Here is an 18,672-nt window from a genome sequence, read left to right as displayed (position 1 = left end):
TGAGAGGACATTCGTTAGGTTGGAGCTGCGTTGTGTGCTATAAAAATGGTGGGTGTTTTATGACTAGGGGCGGTTTTTCCATGACGAACAAGCTCCAGAAAACATTTTCCTCAAAAAAAAAAAAAAGGCAAAGCTGCTGTGGTTAGGGGCTCTGCCGGGCGCTGGGGTGCGGGCGGTGGTGAGTCTGCACTCGCCCTTCCTTCCCGACACAGGAAGCTGTGAGCGTCCACCCCGACAGAGGCATGGCAGGTGGTGATGGCTGTCGTTAGTAAGAACAGCGCGTCGGCCTGCATGGCGCAGCATCTCCTGTGTGTCCTCTCACCCGAGGCACTCCTGTGAGACGGTGCTGCTATGCCCATTTTACAAGTGAAGAGACCGAGGCTACCAGAGGCCTGGTGGCTTGTGGGAGGCTCCACAGCCAGTAAGTGACCGAGTGGAGTCTGCATCAGATCCAGCAGTCCCTGATTCAGAGATGTTTTTCCCTCTAGCTCTAGCTTTTCCTGAGCCAAGCTGGATCCCCTTAGTGAGGCCCAGGGCTGGAGTGTTGGAAGATTTAGGGGTGTGTGGAGGGACCACAGGAGTCCACCCTGCAAGTCTTAAGCCAAGCCCTGGGGGTCCTTGGGTGACTCAGGGCCAGCACCTCAGCTCTTCCGAGGCGTGAGGGGTGGGTTCCAGGAGGCAGCTGCCTCTGTCGATGTGTGCAGTGGAGGTGCCGTCCCTTGGGGCATCTTTCTTGATCTGCCCTGCCCACGGCTCCAGTCTCAGCTTTCACAGAAGGGCTGTGGGGCTCTGTGAGGCTGTCTCTCCCCAAGGCATGGGGATTCTGACAGCCACATCTCCCAGATGGACCCCACTCCCACCCCGTATTGAGTTTCTGTTGCCATAACAAATTCCCATAAACTTAGTGGCTCATAACAGGACAAATTCTTTATCCTACAGTTCTGTGGGTTAGGAAACCTAAATAGGTCTCACTTAGCCAGATTCAAGGTGTCAGTTGGGCTGCATGTCTTTTTCTGGGGGCTTTAATAGAGAAACCAATTCCAGCTGCTGGTCACCCCTGCTGTCCTTGGCCTCTGGCCCCTTCCTCCATCTTCAAAGGAGTTTCCTGTAGTGGCTCCCTGGGAAGGCCTCTCTTGCCTCCTCCATCCTCACCTAAGGACCCCTGTGGTTACACTGGGCCTGAGCAGATAATCCAAGAAAATCTCTTTTAGTTTTTCAATATTGAGAGAGACAGAGAGTTTCTGTCTGCTGGATCACTACCCAAATAACCTGCAATAGCCAGGGCTAGGCCAGACAGAAGCTGAGAACCTGGAACTTACTGTGGGTCCACACATTAGCAGGAAGGCGGAATTGTTTGCAGAGCCAGGATGCAAACCTAGACACTACGGTATGTGGTGCTGGCAATCCAAGTGGAGTCCTAACAGCTCAGCCAAACGCCCACCCCAGTCTGTTTCAAAGTGAGTAGCAACCTCAGTTACATCCATAGTCTCATTCCCTTTACCGTGGAACACAACACACTCACGGGCTCTGTGCATTAGGATGTAGCCATCTGAACTCCACAAATTAGTCTGCCTGCCACTCCCTGCCTCTCCTCTGGGTTTTCCAAGAACCCCGGGCCAGGCCAGGCCAGGCCATAGTCAGGATGTGCCTGCCGCTGTCAGAGAGGTCCTTTCTGCCCAGGTGTCCTCCCTCCTCCTGCTCCTCAGCTCAACCTGTTCTGGATTCCTCCACTCCCAGTCTTAGGAGGGAGGAGCTGAGCAGGAAGTGCCTGCAGGTATGGACATGGAGAAGAGCGAAGCCAAGGCGGGCCTGTGGGCAGCATAGGACAGAAGTGTCTGGGCAAGGCCTTTGGCCCTAAAATAGAGTGACCAACTGACCCTGAGTTGCCTGGGACTTTCGTAGTTTTGTCACTGAAAGTTCCAGATCCTAAGAGATACTCAATTTCAAGCAAACAGAAGAGTTGGTCATCCTATCTCCAAGGCCGTTTGTACCGCACCATCTACTCCTCACCACTCCTGTAGCCTCCACGGCCCCCTCTTTCCAGGCTCCTGGATGCTAGAGAGACCTGAGGGTTGAAGGAAGACCCCAGCCAGTGCTTGCAGCAGTCCCAGCACAGATTTTGCCTGTAGAGACTGTGCCTGTGTAGCCCAGGCCATAGCTCCTCAATCCACATACAAGGGAGTGAGAAAATATGTTTGAGCTGAAGCCTCCAAACGGTGAGCAGCCTGATTGTTCTCGGGTGTTGTGTTGCAGTTGGCTTCAATAAACGTCTTTGTGTGCTCATCTGGATTTCTGCCTCCTTGTACAATGAAACCACGTTCCTTCTACTTGGTGCAATTTTAATAAAAGAAAGCAGTAATGAGTCAGACTCCCGCCTCCAGTTCTGCAGGGACTTGGGCGGGTTGTGCTCCGTGTCCTGCACCATGGCAGCAGGTTGGTCATGGCCTGTTCTGGACAGGGCTCTATTGCAGGGACAGCACTAGTTAGTCCTCCGTGCCCCTCCCCCCCACCCTGCTGCTGCTCTTCAGCCTGATTCCCTGCACCCCAGGGTCCAGCCTACTCGTCTAGGGTACAAGATCTCAGCAGAGCAGGTGAGTCTGTGAACAGCTACTAAACAGCTTTGGCTGACCGGTGAGAGATCTCTGCAGGGCCAGTTGTAGCTGGGCAGTGAGACAGACGGTGGGAGACTTGCACTGCTGGCCCTCAGAGAGCCTTCAGTCCACTGAAGAGATCCAGTACACCCAGACCTTGTGGGGACAGGGACAGATGGTTAGGCTTTGCCTGTGAGGGCTGTCAGAGACAAGATAGGGGAGGGCTCCCAGGCTGCTTCACACATGCCTTAGCACAGCTCAAGGCTGCGATGGGGTCCTCTCAGGGACACAGGGAGCCAGGATAGATTGCCTCCTGGGCCCAGAGCTCTTGACGGCTACTTTTTGGCAGAAGAGAGGTGATGAGAAGTCACTAGGCCATTCCAAGTCTTAGAAAGCCAGATACTCCTTCAGACCCTCCTGCTGGCCCCCTGACCCTCGTCATGGCTGTCTCCACCTCCTGTCATCCAGTTCCCCTCCCCACACAGACAAGCCCATAGAACACTTAGAGGAGGCCCCTGGGTCCCCATGAGAGGCAGCCACTCCGCCCTCCCCAGCCCATGGTCCTGGTATGGCCAAAGTGACAGGACTCCTTACCTAGTTCATGGTTTTAGAAAACTGTGACAGTTCCAACCTAATGACTTCCTCCCTGCCCAAGGGCCCTGTGTCTGCACAGCTCGCCTGTCGCACAAAGTCAGCTCTCAGAGAAACCTGGACATGATTCCCCACCCTAGGCACGATCCCGGCTCCCGAGCTAAGTCCTGCGTAGACCCCAGCCCTCTGTGAGCCAAGGGTAGCTGAGGCGTGTGATGCTGTGGAGCTTCCCCGGCTCTGGGCAGACTCAGGATCAGTGCCTAGAACATCTGGACAGCCCCTCATCCACATGGCTTTGAGGGAGCAGCAGGAGGGCAGATGCAGGGAGCGGGACCCAGGCCAGTCCAGAAGCCCAAGGCTGCCTCTCAGCTGACTTTGGAGGGTCAGGAAGGGCCGTCCCTGAAGGAAGCCTGCCGCCAGGTCTGAGTGCCTGAACCAGGGCAGCGACTAGCCAGCTGCCAGAGCCACTGGGCTCTCTGAGGGGCTCAGAAGCTAGAGTTGAACTTACCAGAGCCCCAGAGTCTGAACCCAGCCATGTAGCTGGCAGTAAGGATGTGCCCCTGAGTGGTCCTGGCTCTTACTATCAGAGCCCAGACCTCAGGTGGACCCCAGGGCCTCATAAGGGGCCTGGCTTACAGCAGGAGCACATGTGGCCTTGCCTAGACAGAGCCATAGCTGAAAAGTCCTCTGTGCTCCCCAGAGCGGAGGGAAGGCCTGCAGCCAGAGTCCCCTGCTGCTGGGAGCAGGTTTGCAAACAGGCTGTGTGGCTGAGCTTCCCCCTGTGCTGAGCCAAGCCTATCTATGTTTCAGCCCCCAGGTAGTCTCCTGGGCATAGGTGGGGCATTGCTTCCCTGGGGGTCCAAGCCAAACCCCACCCTGCTAGAGCCCTGAGGCCTGTAGCAGCAGAGCCCGTGTTGCCTGGGGTGACAGGAGTGGGCAAGGGCAACACAACAGCCACAGCTTTTGCTGCCTTCCATTCATGTCCCCCAGTGCTTTCTTGACCCCCAATTACTAGTATTCTGCCCCAGACTTCCTCCCTAGGCCTGTTTCCTCCTCTGCAGGCAGCTGATACCGTGGAACCTACCTGGGTTCTGGGCATGGAGAGATAGGGACTGGAGTCCAGGCTCCATACCGAGGAGCTGAGTCATCTTGGGCAAGCCGCCTGTGCCTGTTGCGCATTGATTTCCTGGTTGGTGAAGGAGGTGGGGGGAGTGTCTGTTCCATGATGCATACAGGGGGCTTGGCACAGCACCTGGCACAGTGTGAGCACCCCAGGTCTATGCTGTCCTTATCCATCTGGACTTTGAGGTCTTTCCATTCTCATCTCATGTGGGCATCATCTTCCTTGGGTGAAAACTGGTGAGCTGGAGCTCCCCCTCTTTCACTGTCCCAGTGTCTTCAGACTTAAATTAAATTCAGCATAGACTCTGAAGGGCAGCCTCACCGCTGAGCCAGCTGAGGTAGGGACTTCTGCAATCTCGCCTCCAGAAAAGCAGCAGAGATGTGTCTCTTGGGAGCTACCTGGAGCCAGGAAGACCAGGTAACCAGCCTGCTGAGCCCTTGTTCTGTCTTAGACTTAGCCCTGCCTGAAGGGAGCCTTGGATGATAAAGCCATATCCTACCCTGCTAGGTTCTTTCACCCCTGGAAGAAGAGTTTGTGAGCTCCCTGGTTACCCACCCAAGCTTCCTGCCTGTGTGGCAGCTGGCAGACAAATGTAAGGGTTTGTGCTGACTCCTGATGGACTGCACACATCCCCAGTATGAAGTGAGTCACACTCAAGTGAAGAGATAGCGTGACAGAGACAAAGCTGGCAGTAGGGGCACTGTGTTAGCTCTGGTCCTCCAGCAGGGCTCCCTCGAGGAGTCTCCTGCACACCAACACAAGAGCAGGTTTGGGATCTGTGCAAACAGCGTGAAAGAAGACCAAGTGGCCCCAGAGATTGCGACAGTCTGGACACGAGCCAGCCCTTCCAACCAAGCACATCACTTCCCTAGCAAAGGACTCCACCTCTCATCAGGCTCAGGGCCATGGTATCAGTTCTGTCCTTTGCAGGCCTTCCTGGAGACATCCAAGGAGATCTGAGAAAGTTGTTATCTTTGGAGCTATGGTAGTCGCAACACCCTGCATGCAGCGCCCTGAGATGCTGAATGCTGATGCAAGGGATGGTTTGTGTGTCAGCCTTGTGCTTTCGTCCTGTTGCCAAGTGAGCTGCACAAAAGAACAAAAACAGCCCAGCCAAAGTGTCACTTTGGGATCAAGCAAGGAAACCCCATGACTAACCACAAGTGCCCTCAGACATGTACAACACTTGACCCATCATAGGAGTTCTCATTGGTGTGGTAGAGCCCCACATGGGCCGTTTACTGCATTGGAAAGTGGGCCTTCAGGAAAATGATGTCATCATAACCCCCAATAAAACAAGTCTTCCAGTGGCCACCTGGCTCATCAACCAAGAGCTTCCACCAGTGGTGCTTAGAAACTCTTGAGAGTGACTCAGGGCAGTGCTGGCACGTCCTCGGAATGATGCAAAATCCTTAGGCCCAAGTTCAGTTCCATCCTATGCATTGTTTGACTGAAGGGTTAATGTCAGCTTGGCCCCGTCCTTGGACGAGCAGTCAGACCTCAGTGTTTCTGTTCTTGGGTGAGGACTGAGCCCATGTGGGATGATGACATAGCTCTCCCTCCTGGATAATCTCTCTCAGTCCCACACTCCCCTTCCAGGCCTCATCCCCAGGACATGGTGCCCTTATGACAGGAGTGTGACATGTGGGGGTCCCTTCCTGGACATTCCAATGAGTTGGCCCCCATCACTTAGGACTCCTAGGACTGGAAGACCTGGTTCTGAAGACTGGACCTCATTCTTCTCATGTTTTGCTAGTTTACTTTAACTTTGTTTATGGAGCTTTAGAGATTCCGTGGCTGCCTGGGACTTGACTGTACCCACTTCCTATTCTCCACCAGGGGTCAAGTTCAAGGACAGGAAGGGAACAGAAGCCAGAAAAGGCCCTGCTGCCTGTTCTGAGTTGCATCCCTCCCTCCCATGACTCAGAGCCCTCTGCCTGGCTCCACACTACCCCAGCCATCACTAACAGAAAAAGCAACCCCATCTGATTCTTCATAGTCCTTGAGGAACTGGGTAAGGCCACCTTGTCTCTCCCTCTGCCCCCAGGTGAGGTCACTCTTAAAAGATCCAAAAGGGGACCAGTGTTGTGGTATAGTGAATGAAGCCACCACCTACATGCCAGCATCCTATATGGGCACCAGTTCATGTCCTAGCTGTTCCACTTCTGACCCGGCTCTCTGCTAATGTGCCTAGGAAAAGCAGAGGAAGATGGCCCAAGTGTTGGGCCCCTGCCACTCATGTTGAAGAACTGGATGAAGCTGCTGGCTCCTGACTTCAGCCTGGCCCAGCTCTAGGTATTGTAGCTATCTGGGGGAGTGAACCAGCGGATAAAAGATCTCTCTCTCCCTTTCTCTTTGTATGTCTTCCAAATAAATAAATAAAGTTTTTTTAAAAAAATTAAGAAGATCCAGGTGAATCTTCTGATGGGCAGGGTTTGTATTCAGGCACCCACATACAGAGGAAGACCCACCCAGCAGGAGCCCTCCTGTCTCACACAGCATCTCCAAGTCCAGGGACCAGTGTTCTGAGCTTGACGGACATTAAGCTCATTTTCCAGTTCTCATCATTTTCTCACTCTGCCTTCCCTCCCCACCAAGGGCCCACATGCCTTCCAGAGTGACAGCCTTGGAAGGAGTCACAGCCCACCTGGTTTCTGGGACTGAGAACCCAGAAGACACATCTGTCCCTGAGCAATGCCATGCCTTCCCCGGGTGGTGCCCGGGATGCCAGCCAGCTTCTCTGGGCCAGCCACCCCAACACTGGGTGCTGTTTATGCACCAGAGACTGCAGGGTGCGGGGGAGACAGGACAAGCCCTTCAGCAAACCTTCCACCCGCCTACTTAAAGGGGCATTGTCCTATGTCTGCAGTCCCCAAACCGTGGTCTTCAGAAACTGTTCTGATCAGATATACCCCTTCTAAGGCATGTGGTGTATAAACAAAAAACAAAACAAAACAAAAACCAAGTTCATTTAAGGTCAAGGTTTTCCTAAGGCATTTGTGCATGGACCTGTCACAGTACCTTGCAACAATAGTTGTTCACTGTTAACACAGTAAAATTCTCTTGATGAGCAAGTTAACAGGCACAGTGACCTCCAACCACTCAAGCCCCTCCTCCTCAGATCTGCTGCCAATCCAGTATCTATTTGCAGCATCCAATATGGTAGCCACTGGCCACACATAGTTGTTTAAATCCCAATTAACTGGCCGGCACCGTGGCTCAACAGGCTAATCCTCCGCCTAGCGGCGCCGGCACACCGGGTTCTAGTCCCAGTCGGGGTGCCGGATTCTGTCCCGGTTGCCCCTCTTCCAGGCCAGCTCTCTGCTGTGGCCAGGGAGTGCAGTGGAGGATGGCCCAAGTGCTTGGGCCCTGCACCCCATGGGAGACCAGGAGAAGCACCTGGCTCCTGCTTTCAGATCAGCATGGTGCGCCAGCCGCAGCGCGCCAGCCGCGGCGGCCATTGGAGGGTGAACCAATGGCAAAGGAAGACCTTTCTCTCTGTCTCTCTCTCTCACTGTCCACTCTGCCTGTCAAAAATAAAAACAATTTAAACAAAAATCCCAATTAACTAAATAAAAACTCAGTTCCTCCATTGCACGGGCACATTTCCAGTGCCCAGCTGTGACATGTGACTGGTGGCAGTGCATACTGTACGCATCAGTGCAGAAGAACTCTGCCATTACTCTAGAAATCAGATGGCAAGGAAGACGCAGCCCAGGAGCCCTTGGGGGCTGGTGTCTGTTCCTATCATCTGAAGATGTGTTCATCAACTGTGTACTTTTTGTAGTAACAGAAAGTTACTGTGTGTTCAGCAGGACACCAGATCTCTGGCATTCCTCAGAAGTCAAAACATAACACTCCCTAGGCCTAGGAGCCCAGACCTGACTCCCAGCTATGGCTGTGAAGGCAGCACCAATTGACTACGCCTACTGAGCACATCCCAGTGGTATCACTGTCCCGGGCTCCTGCTACATTCTGGGTGAACAAATTCAAAGAGTCTTAGAATGGATGTGTTGTCTTGAGTTTACCCCAGAATCAGGCTCAGGCAGGAGGCCAATAATGAGTCCATCTGAATGTTTTCATAAAAAGTAAAATCATCTACAATTTCTCTCTTAAAAAAAAAAAAAGTCACACCCCTGATAAACAATTAACTTTTTATAAAAAGAAAAATGTACATATTTACACACATGTCCATATGTAGTCACACATGACTTAGTGATTAGATGGCATTTCCAATTTGAAAAGTCACATCGAGGCGCTCACACTTCCCTCCCGGGGCCCAAAGGGGTGCCGGGCGCCGGGCAAGGCACTGTATAAATAAATGCAAAGGCCAAGAGCTTGGAGGAAACGTTAGTGTCCACCACCGAGCAGAAACGAGGCAAGGGCCACAGAGAAAGTGCCGTGTTTTCTCCCAAGCCCCTCAGCCGGAGCAGGGAGCAGGGCTGAGGGAGCACCACCCCACGGGTCCCCATCTCTCCTTCACATTTCACTGGCTTTGGAACAGTCCCCGGGCTCAGCTGGGAAGGGGGCGGTTCTTTGGGAAGAGAATTCACTTAGTGCAATCATCGTCTCTTAGTGCAGAGCCAGCCCTGGGATTGGTGCTGTACTTTTCTGAGGTCACTCGTCTGTTCCCCTCAGGGCCAGCTCAGTGACAGCCCAAGACCCTCTCCAGACAGCTGGATTCAGAGAGAAAAGCAAGAGGCTGACTCCTGTCCAAGCCTCCCACCCGACACACCAATCTCAGATGGCATCTTCCCAGGTGGCAGGGTGAGTTTTCCTCTGAAAGACCAGCCCAGCCTGCCAGGCCCTGAGAAGCCACTGACCCAAGGAGGGAGGCCCCATCCTCACTTGGCAGTGAAGGTCACACTTTTCTATGTCAAGGGGCCTACAGAAGTCCAGCCTCTCTGCACCACAGCCACCATGATGACACGTCCTGCTCATCTAGGGGAGTAAGAAGAGGCCAGGGCCCACCTACGGTGCACAAGGAATGGCCTGGATAGAAGGCAGCCTGACTTGGGGCAGCAGGCTGTCCAGCCAGCTGCTGTCCATGTTCTTGAGATCTGTGAAGACGCGGTGTAGGCTCAGACCAATATCCCCTAGAAGGTGTGAACAATGTTGTGTTAGAAGGGGGTGTAAGGTGTGCTCCCTCCCCTGCCCCCAAGCCTTCCACTTATCTCCCCCCACCACCCAATTCTCCTTTCTCTAAGAAGTCGGAAAAGATGTGAGCATTTCTCACCTCCAGGGCTGTCAACTTCTGGCTCCTCCTTGCAGCTGAAATCTCCATAGACAGCAGTGGCCTGGGCCCCAGGCTCATTGAGCAGGTACCCCTTCCCATCCACGTGTGTCGGCTGCCACTCTGGCTGCTCCAAGAGCTGGGGACAGAGGAGCAAGGAGCCATCAGCTGCCTTCTGGTGCAGCTCACCCTATAACCCTGTCCTTGATGAGCCAACACTTTCCAGCCAGGAACACACCCTTGACCATTTCCAGGTTGTCATATGGGTGCAGACGTACAGAGCAGTCAGGACAAGGGCAGGAGGCAGAAACACACGCTGGCCCCAGGGCCTCAGTTCACTTCCCCCCTTCTCCCACATCCACCCTCTCAATGCTGTAAGGAAACACCAGCTGGGAGTGTTGCGTAAAGTAAAGGTTAGCATAACAAGTCAAGAAAAATGACTAGCAAAACCAGAGATAAGGAACTAGGCCTATGTGTCAGTTTTCTGTGCTGATGGAGTAGGGCCAGGGTACGACTTCTATAAAATGTTTCTTAGGTGCACTTTTAAAACTGAAGTAGTAAAACAAACAAACTAAATCAATTTGCTTAAAAAAAAACTAAGAAAAAAGTCAGCCATCATATTACAGATCCCAGCAGCTGATTATTGAAACCTGATGTGCATTTCCCAAACTTGCAGGGCTGGGGCAAGTTGGGGCGGAGGACACCGGCCAGGGACCCAACATGATGCTGGCTGACTCAGAGCCATCTGAGGCCCCAGGCCTGCTTCCCACCTGTCCTCGCTGCCCATGTGTTTCCCCACCAGCCAAGGAGGGCCGTGGTCCCCGACCATGCCCACGAGACACTTGCGGGACTGTGAGCAGCCAAGTGACAAGAGCAGCTGCACACCGCCAGTGTGGAAGCTCTCCCTGGTTGCTCGCCTCACTGAGCAGCAGCTACTTAAAAGAGCACCCAGCTAGAAGGGTCTTTACCTTCATGATGTCCTCAGGTAATTTCCCTTCCTCATCCTCATCTGTCGCAGCTGTGGATGGGGAAGAGCAGAGGAATGAGCTGGGGTCCCCTCGGTTCCAGCCTCACCAGCTCCTGCTGCCCCTTCAGACACACACACACACACACACATACACGCACATACACACACGCACACATGCACACACACAGACACACACAGTCTCTCTCTTTCTCTCTCTCTCCCTGGCCCCCCAGTGGACATCTGCCTGCCCTGGAGATTCCAGAACAGGACATGGCCTGGTGACTCAGCCTCCCAAACTCTGAGACCACGCCTCTTCCCACCCCCTCACTTCCTTCCTCACTCTCAGAGGCTGGGCTGCAGAAGAGCCAGGACAATCAGCAAGGTTAGATCAAAAAGCAGCCCTGGGTCCAGGCCCCCACTCCTGCTCTCACCAGCCCACCACTGGCCTGCAGTCTGCTCTGACAGGCCTTCCTTATGCCAGAACAGCTTGCCTCATCCCCACAGGGGCTGGCAGTGGGCACCTCAGTCAGCTCAGAGCCAGTGGGGTTCTGGGCTTCCTTTCCCCCCAGGACCTGCAAGCCAGGCCCCTGGACCACTAACCTTCAGAGGCGGAGGGCATGGGAGACACCTGGAAGCTGTACAGGTCACTGGTGCTGTCCGGCACGATGTCCCCCGGGATGTTCCAGGAGGGGAGAGTGCTATGTGGTGACAGTGCTGGGGGACAGCAGAAGCCGCAGGTCAAGACTATGCTTTCTCCCCATCCCGCAGCCAGCTCTGACAGGCCACCCACCACCAGCACAATGATTCCTGCACCCAAGGATAGGAGCCATCCCCCAACCTGTGGGGACCCTGCCAGGCCTGGCCCACCTCACCTGGAGTGAGGGCCTGCTCCACCTCCGAGTCCTGCCCAATGTAGCCTTGGGCAGTGTAGCCACTGTGGTCATCAGGCAGGGTGGAGCTGCTGAGTCCATCAGAGAAGGTGTCCGGGCTGGAATCCCCACAAGACTGCTGAGAAAGAAAGCAGCTGAGGCCCAGGCGGCACCTCTTGCACGGCTCACCGTGACCCACAAGTGACCAAAGGCTCAGCTGCTTAGCAACACACTCACCTTCCTCTTGGCCTTGCCCTTAGCATCTCGGGTAGACTTGGACTTTCTCTCTGTGGGGCAAACAGGCTGTCAGCCTTGGCAGAAGTGTGCTGGCCTCAGCTGAACTACTTCCTTCCTCCCTCCCTCCCCAAGGATGGAGCCCTTAGGTACCTTTCCTCTGGCTCCTGGTGAGGGGCGGGAGCATCCGGTACACCCGCACGGCCGAGCTGCCCTTGTTCCTGCTCTGGTCCTTCACCTCCTCAATGTCTGGCAGGGAGTTCATGGCACAGCGGAAGTTGGCCTTCCACGTCTTGGGATCTGGCTCCTTTTCCCCAGCTTTGTATCGGCCTAGAGAGCAAGAGAGTGAACAGGATCGTCAGGGCCACAGGTGGGAAGCCTCAGCTGCCCCTGCCCGGGAGGAGGAAGTACCCATGAGCTGTCATGTGACCAGAGACTCACACTGGTCACACCAGCAGGGATTCCTGGGTGTCACCGACTGCAGGCCCTAGGCCCTGAGAATTCTTACTGCCCAGGCTTGGCATCTGGGCATCAAACCCTTCCAGGAAGTCCATGCCAAAGGCTCTCCCAGGAGCACTGGGGGCCCCATATCCCTGAAAGCATGTTCTCTGTGTCCCAGACCATGCCCAGTCTTCCACCCAGGCTATCAGGGGCTGGAGGCTAGAGACTGGGATTCTCTGATGTTTCTAAACCTGGGTGTGGACACAGAGTGGGCACCAAAGGGCAGTTACTAGGAGGTGGGCTGGCTGTGTTGAGATGGGGCCAGAGTGGCTGACCATGTGGACCTGGGGCCAAGGACCTTGGGCAGCACCAAGAGAAAGGCAGTTCTGAGTGTCCTTTGCTACCCTGGCTCCCATCTTTTCATAGCTCCTTTTTGATGGGTAGGACTTAAGTGTAGACACAAACTCCCTGAAGCCAGACTCTCATAAGGTTTGGGCTTTGCAAAGCCCTCTGAGAATTTACTGCAGTGACGGACCCTCTCCTCCAGGAGCACAGGTGTGCCCCTGCTCCCGACCCCAGGAATTCTGCACAGCATCACAGGAACCCCAAAGAACAGCCTGTGTTGTCGTCAGGGCCTGCCTTCGTCTCTTCACCTGTGTGAATGGCCCAGCTCCGGAACAGACAGGCGTCCTTGTTGATGTCCCAGCCGTGCTTGGCGGCGTGCTTCCATGGGATCTGGAAGATCATCTCCTCCTGGGCAACACACAAACAAGGCTGTGTCAGCGCAGAGCCCAGGGTCTTGGGCCAGAGTCTGCCCAGCTCCCCAGGCCTGAGAAAATCCTCACTTCCTCTTTTCCCCCTGACATCTGGCTCGGGTGGACCCATGTTCCACGAGGCCTCTTGGGAAGATCTCCAGGTTCTCACAAGCTGAGCACCACCATGGGGAGCTCCTCCTGCCTGGGGCAGATGCGCTGCAGCCCCACAGAGCACCCTCCTCGCAGTCCTGGGTCTGAAGCTCCAGGGTAAGAACCTCTTCCATCCACACCCCAAGGGAGCCCTGAGCCAGTCTTGGGAGCCGTCTACCTGTGTGACCCTGGGCACTGTCACTGCACCGCTCTGCTGCTCACAAGAAGACCAAGGTCTTCACTGTTGTGATTACTGAAGGTGAACACTGGGTTTTAAGACTGTTCAGATTTTGGCTTTATCACTTTTTGTGTGATCTTGTTAGCTGCTTCTCAGTGCCTCAGCTTCCCTACCTGAAAACGACACCAATGGGATCTGACATGTCAGCGCATAAGACACACTGAGCACATGTCAGGCACACGGCTGTGACTGTGAAAATAGTGCTGTTATTGCTGTGAGACTCCTGGTCAACTCTGCCCCAAGTGCACCCTCTATAGGCTTCTGGGGCCAGAGCAATTGGTGCGTCATTAATTCTTGGGTCCTCGGCTGAGCCAGCTGCCTTCCTGCCCAGCAAGGTCCACTTCTCTGCTCCTGTGTGGCTATGGGCCGTGGTTCTTTGTCCAGATCCCCCTCAGGGGAGTCAGAGCTGGAGTTTTGCAGATGCTAGGGGAGTCCTGCTGCTGGAAGCTGTCAGTGCCTGCAGTCCCACCCAGGAAGGGAGGAAGGCAAGACAGGGCAAGTGGGGCCCAACGGGGCTTTGCGAGCTCCCTGCCTGTGGGACCCACGGGGAAACAAATCTGCCCACCCCCTCTTTATCACTCCCCTTTTGAAACCACATCTGCAGCTCTGGTCTCCTGAAGAACATGGGTCAACACAGTGACAGAGAAAAGCCCCACGAGTAGCACTCACTTTATTAATCCAGATCAGCCCGGGGATCTGGTTGGAATTAATCTGCATCTCTAGCCAGGGTCTCATGCGCATCCGAGTGATGGGCATGTTGCCTGTGAAGAGAAGACAGAAAGCCCCTGCTTGGAGTCTGTTGAGCAGTCCCTGGGCAATGCCCTGCCCCACCCCAGGTCACTTCATTACCCTCCCCTGCCCACGCTTGAGGTCACTACCTTCCCCTGCCCTCAGCCAGGCACCAGGTACTACGTGGGGCTGGGGGGGGGGGGGGGGAGGCGGCCTGCGGTGTAATAAAACTGCTCTCCAAATCGCCCCTCCCAGCCAGTCTCCGGAGGAGACTGGCAAGCAAGTTCATGGCTTCAGGATTTATGTGCAGGAAAAGTGACAAAGGCCACAGATAATCTCAATGTCCTAAGTTTCCTTTCAAAAATCCAAATCCTCTGGGAAGGGAAGGGCTTCTTTTGCTGGATGCCAAGAAGAAATTCCCTGGACGTGGGCTGTGAACGCCAGCTGTGCACCTTCCCTAACGGGCAAGCAGTCGCCCTGGGGCCCGGACACGCACAGGCCACCTTTCCTTCTCGCCCCGAAGGCCACAGTGCCCACCACGCTGAGGTCGGGACGCTAACCCCTTCGGCCTGCTCTCCCCTCCTGCAGGAAAGTAGCCCAAGGAGCACCTGTGGCTCCTCCTCCAGCAGCCTCCGTAGGTCACGACGCCCTGGGGCCGTCCGGGGCAGCCGGTCAGCCCCTGGCATCAGCTCGGAAGCCCAAAATCTGGGGCCTGGGCGCGCAGCTTGGGCCGCCGGAAGCAGGCGGCCACTTGCGTCCCCGCGCGGCGCGTGGATGCGCGCGGCAGGCGGACCGGGCCACCCAGAGGCCCCGGCGGCCCCGCGCACTCGGATCTGCGAAAGCGGCCGCTGGGCGGTCCACGCCGCGGCCCGCCCTCCCGCCCGCCCGCGCCTCGGGCGCCCTCCCGCGCCCGCGTCTCTCGGGGCCGGGGTATTGGTTCGGGCCGCGTTTCCTGGTGCCCCGCGCCCGGACTGCTGCGCTCACGCCGTCCCCCGCCGCGAAGGCGCTCTCACCTCTGCAGCAGGAGCCGTCGGCTGTGCGGACTCTTGGGGCGTGAGGACGCGCGCAGCGGGAAGAAGGCGGAGGATGCCTGGGTCTCGGGGCCGCTGGGCACTGCCGGCCTCGCTCGGCCCGGCTCGGGCGCACGTCTTGCCCCGACGAAGGAGTGGTGCGCTCTGCCCCAGCAGCGGCGCCGCAGAGAAATCTAAACACTTAGCGGGATTCCCCCAGCCCAGGCCCGGCCCCGCCCTCCGGGGCCGCGCGGGCGCCCATTGGCCGGCGCCGCCTCATCATTTCGGGGAAATCAGGCTGTTGTAGAGCTAGCGGCGAAGGGGAAGTACAGGGCGGCTGCTCCTCCCCACCCCTCCGGCCGGGCGCCGCCGCCCCGCGGCCCGCGGCCCGCCCCTCGCCTCCCTCCCCGCCCCCGCCTGGCGACTGGAGAGCCTGGCAACGCGGGAGAGCCAGACGCCCCCCGACGCACTGCTCCCGAGACCACTGACCCCCGCCAGCACCTCCACGGCCTGCGGGCACCAGACGAGGTGCGCCTCTTCGGGTGACACCAATACCTGGCTCAGGGGAGGGACTCACCCGGGCAACTGCCGACCTCTGCGGAGGGTTCAACGAGACTGGATCCCCGAAAACCACCTGGCGCCTCAAGCTCACTAACGGGAGTTTCAGCCCTCACTGCCTGGGTAGAGGGGTAACGCAGGATCCCCACCTGCTCCGGAGAGGTTAAGGAGGTGGGAAGCCCACCTTTCCTGTGGAGCAGCAGGGGCTGCAGGGTGCGAGACCCCAGCCTGGCCGCTGCTGGCACAGCCAGGACAGGACTTGGGCCAGATTCCTCGACGACAGCCCCCAGGAGCCGCGCGTTGCTGCTGTGCTGTTGGTGGGGGGCGGGGGTGTCGCGGCCGCGGCAGGTGCTGCCTGGCTGTCAAGGTCTCTGCCCCAGGGGTCTAACAGTGACCAATGACGCCCCTCTCCTTTTCAGGCCGCACCCCTGCGGCCACCTTCGGGAGAGAGAGGAGGAGAAGGGATTCAGAGAGGCCAGGGCTGGCTGGGACGCCTCTGAGCTTCCCCCTGGCTCTTGCACGGGAGCCCCTTGTAGGTGTGGTTTCTGGGTGCGCCTGGCATGGCCCAAAGAGATTCAGGGCAGCATAGAGTGGGCAGGGTGATCTGAGGGCTTGGGGGCCCTGATGCAGGCCTCTTGGTAAAGGCAGCAACTTGGCGCTGGCACTTGTGGCTAAACCTTGTCCCGCACCCCACCTTGTGCTCCCAGAGGCTGGGCCCGGCCTTTATTTTCCATCCAGAACTCTGGCCCAGCAGGCACCTTCCGCCACCTGCCTGAAGCTGCTGACTCAGAGGTAAATCGCTCTTCCAGGTCTGTCACTGCTCTCACCCCAGCTCTCCAGGTGAGGCAGCAGCTGTCTGCCATGATGCTGGTTAAAAAATAGACAAGCTGGTGGTGCATTCCCCCTGTCAGTTACTCTTCTGCCTCCCTCCTACTGAGGCCAGGGATGGGCTAATCCAGATCTGTACCCCAGAACTGGCCCAGCCTGTCTCCGAGCAGGCCAATGAGAACAGGCCAGTGAGAACGGTCAGTGGCCAGGGAAACAAAGGCGCAGGAGGCAGGAGCCTAGCAGGTGGAAGGCACTGAGGCCCTGGACAGGGAGAGGGGTTTGGGGTCCCCTAAGTGACAAGTGGGAGTGAGAAGCTGTCACAGGGACCGAGATCTGAGCAAGAAGAGGAGAAAACAAGTGGCTCCTGACTCATGAAGTTCGTGTCCTATTGCTGGGAACCTGACAAACACTGAAAAATTCAGAATGAGATTATGGAGAGGAAGTTCGCATCTCTGGTGGCCTATGGAATTGACAGCAGTGGCCCTGGGAGGGCAGCAGGAGGTTGTACTAAATACTTAAAATAAAAACTTGATTTTAGTTCACAATCACCCGTATCTACACATGCATACATGGTGAGCAACTTTCCACATCGTGAAATACATGCCTGCAATGTCATTTGTAATGGGTACATATTATTCTATTAGAACAATAAATAAAAATTTACCCAATTAATCCCCTATTGTAGGGCATTTAGGTTATTTCCAATTTTTCATAATACAAATGACACTGTTAGCTGAATCTCTGCGCACATCAATAATTTTTGGCTTAGGAGAAATTCCCCAGTGTTAGGATGAAACTGTCCTTGACGTCTTGAAAGTGCTCTTTGGCATTTTTTTTCTATTAGCCTTAGAGATTCCTATTTTCTTTTGAAGTCTGTTAGAATCTGCTAATCATGTTGTGGGGTGGTATATCCCAGGTCAGTGAAATAAAGCTAAACCCTGTCTAAGCTCCCTAGGTTTTTATTTGATGAATCCCATTTCAAAACGCACCACACCTTCCCTGTGATGCTGAGCAAACACGCAGCCTTTCTGGGCTCCCCTGAGTAACTCAGGGCCTGGCCTCTTTGCTCTCCGACTGCAGGCATTAATCCAGCCATCTCCTCCTGGCACGCGTCCTCCAAAACCAAGCTCTGATGGCCTACTAGGTATTTTCCTACAACCCCATTCACACAGAGTCTCTCTCAGATGAGAGCACACACACACACACACAGCTCTCCACCTGGCTGTCCAGCCCCCTGCAGCTTTCTCTTTCCTAATTCTGTCTCCCTGCCTGGCACCGTCTTTTGCATCCTCCACCTTCCCGTGCCTCACCTGATGCGGAGCTCTGCCTTCCCTGCCTCACATTCCAGGATCACAGCATTGCCATGTGCGGCAGCCCCACCTTGGGCCTCCCCCCCCGCCCCCCCCCCCCCCCCCCCGTCAGGCCCATGGCGCCTCTGCACTGGAATCGTCTCCCTGACTCTGATGTTCTCCCTAACAGTCAGGTCCACCCAGGCAGCTTCTGAGTGCTCCTACACACACATACACACACACACACACCACTCCCACATCAAATCCCACTCAGCCTTCTGTCCCCTACGCTTGACAATAACCAGAGAGGCGTGGAGAGAGAAGCCAGGTTTAAGTGTGAAAGCTTGAGGTTTTGCTATGCTGTTGTCTCCTGCTGGGTAATCTTAGGTAAGTCACTGTCTGACACTGAGCTTCCTTTTCTCATGTGTAAAGCAGATCATCTCTGTGCCTCTCTCCTAACTGCTGTGAGGACTGTGCAACAACACCATTGTCTTGTGCGGAGCTCCTGTCCTAGCGTAACCAAAATGGAGCCGCTCACTACATAGTACATAAACTGAAACTTTAAGGAAGTAGATGCTGGAATAGATGAGGATTCCACCTGAGTTAGTATAATAAGGAAGTCCCCTCTGCTTCAAGACTTACAAAACTAACTTGAAGTATTCTGATGTTGACCAATCAGGGTGGGTGGTTTTCGGTTTTTTGTTTTTGTTTTTGTTTTTGTTTTTTTGCCATATTATGTCATTTCCTTTCCCCCACTTTACAAAACCCACTTTTTTGCTACTGCCAGAGGCAGCTCTCCCTAGTGTTTTGAAGAATGGAGGCTGCTCAATTCATGTATCACAGATTAAAGCCAATTCAACCTACAGCTGTGTGTGTGCCTCTGTCCTTTTACAAGCTGAAATGGAGTAGACCACCCAACCCTTTCCAAACTGCCAGCACCCGCCAAGGCCTTTGCCAGCGTTTCCACTCCCTCAGCTCACCTTGGGTCTCACCACGGCCTCCACTCTGTCTTCCTGGCACACGTAGTAACCCTCACTTCTTTCTCTCCGTCTCCTTCCTCTTCTGC

General features: G+C 55.5%; 1 protein-coding gene across 2 annotated transcripts; it reads right to left on the bottom strand.

Annotated features, from left to right (window-relative positions):
* Positions 1-8,423: 8,423 nt before the first annotated feature.
* Positions 8,424-15,102, bottom strand: IRF1 (interferon regulatory factor 1). 2 transcript variants are annotated; one of them, XM_062189199.1, is made up of 10 exons: positions 14,935-15,102; positions 13,862-13,953; positions 12,703-12,802; positions 11,762-11,938; positions 11,612-11,661; positions 11,378-11,513; positions 11,106-11,219; positions 10,507-10,556; positions 9,542-9,677; positions 8,424-9,401 (listed from the first exon to the last, which is right to left on the bottom strand). In XM_062189199.1, exons 2-10 carry the CDS (start codon positions 13,946-13,948, stop codon positions 9,277-9,279), a joined length of 975 nt encoding a protein of 324 aa, XP_062045183.1. In that variant the 5' UTR covers positions 13,949-13,953; positions 14,935-15,102; the 3' UTR covers positions 8,424-9,276. The 2 variants fall into 2 exon arrangements, with proteins under 2 accessions (XP_062045183.1, XP_062045184.1); XM_062189200.1 differs by having other exon boundaries at positions 11,378-11,510.
* Between the last annotated feature and the right edge of the window lie 3,570 nt (positions 15,103-18,672).

Source organism: Lepus europaeus, chromosome 4, assembly GCF_033115175.1.
Source record: "Lepus europaeus isolate LE1 chromosome 4, mLepTim1.pri, whole genome shotgun sequence".
Classification (NCBI taxonomy): Eukaryota; Metazoa; Chordata; class Mammalia; order Lagomorpha; family Leporidae; genus Lepus; species Lepus europaeus.
This window is presented reverse-complemented; position numbering and strand designations above follow the sequence as displayed.

What these genes read in the sequence shown, in the direction of transcription:
- IRF1 (XM_062189199.1), bottom strand. Translation starts at nt 13,948, where the DNA reads ATGCCCATCACTCGGATGCGCATGAGACCCTGGCTAGAGATGCAGATT. An exon ending in AGGGCAAGGCCAAGAGGAAG is followed by an intron (nt 11,514 to 11,611) that starts GTGAGTGTGTTG and finishes TTTCTTTCTCAG; the next exon opens with CAGTCTTGTGGGGATTCCAG. An exon ending in GGAGCAGGCCCTCACTCCAG is followed by an intron (nt 11,220 to 11,377) that starts GTGAGGTGGGCC and finishes GCTGTCCCCCAG; the next exon opens with CACTGTCACCACATAGCACT.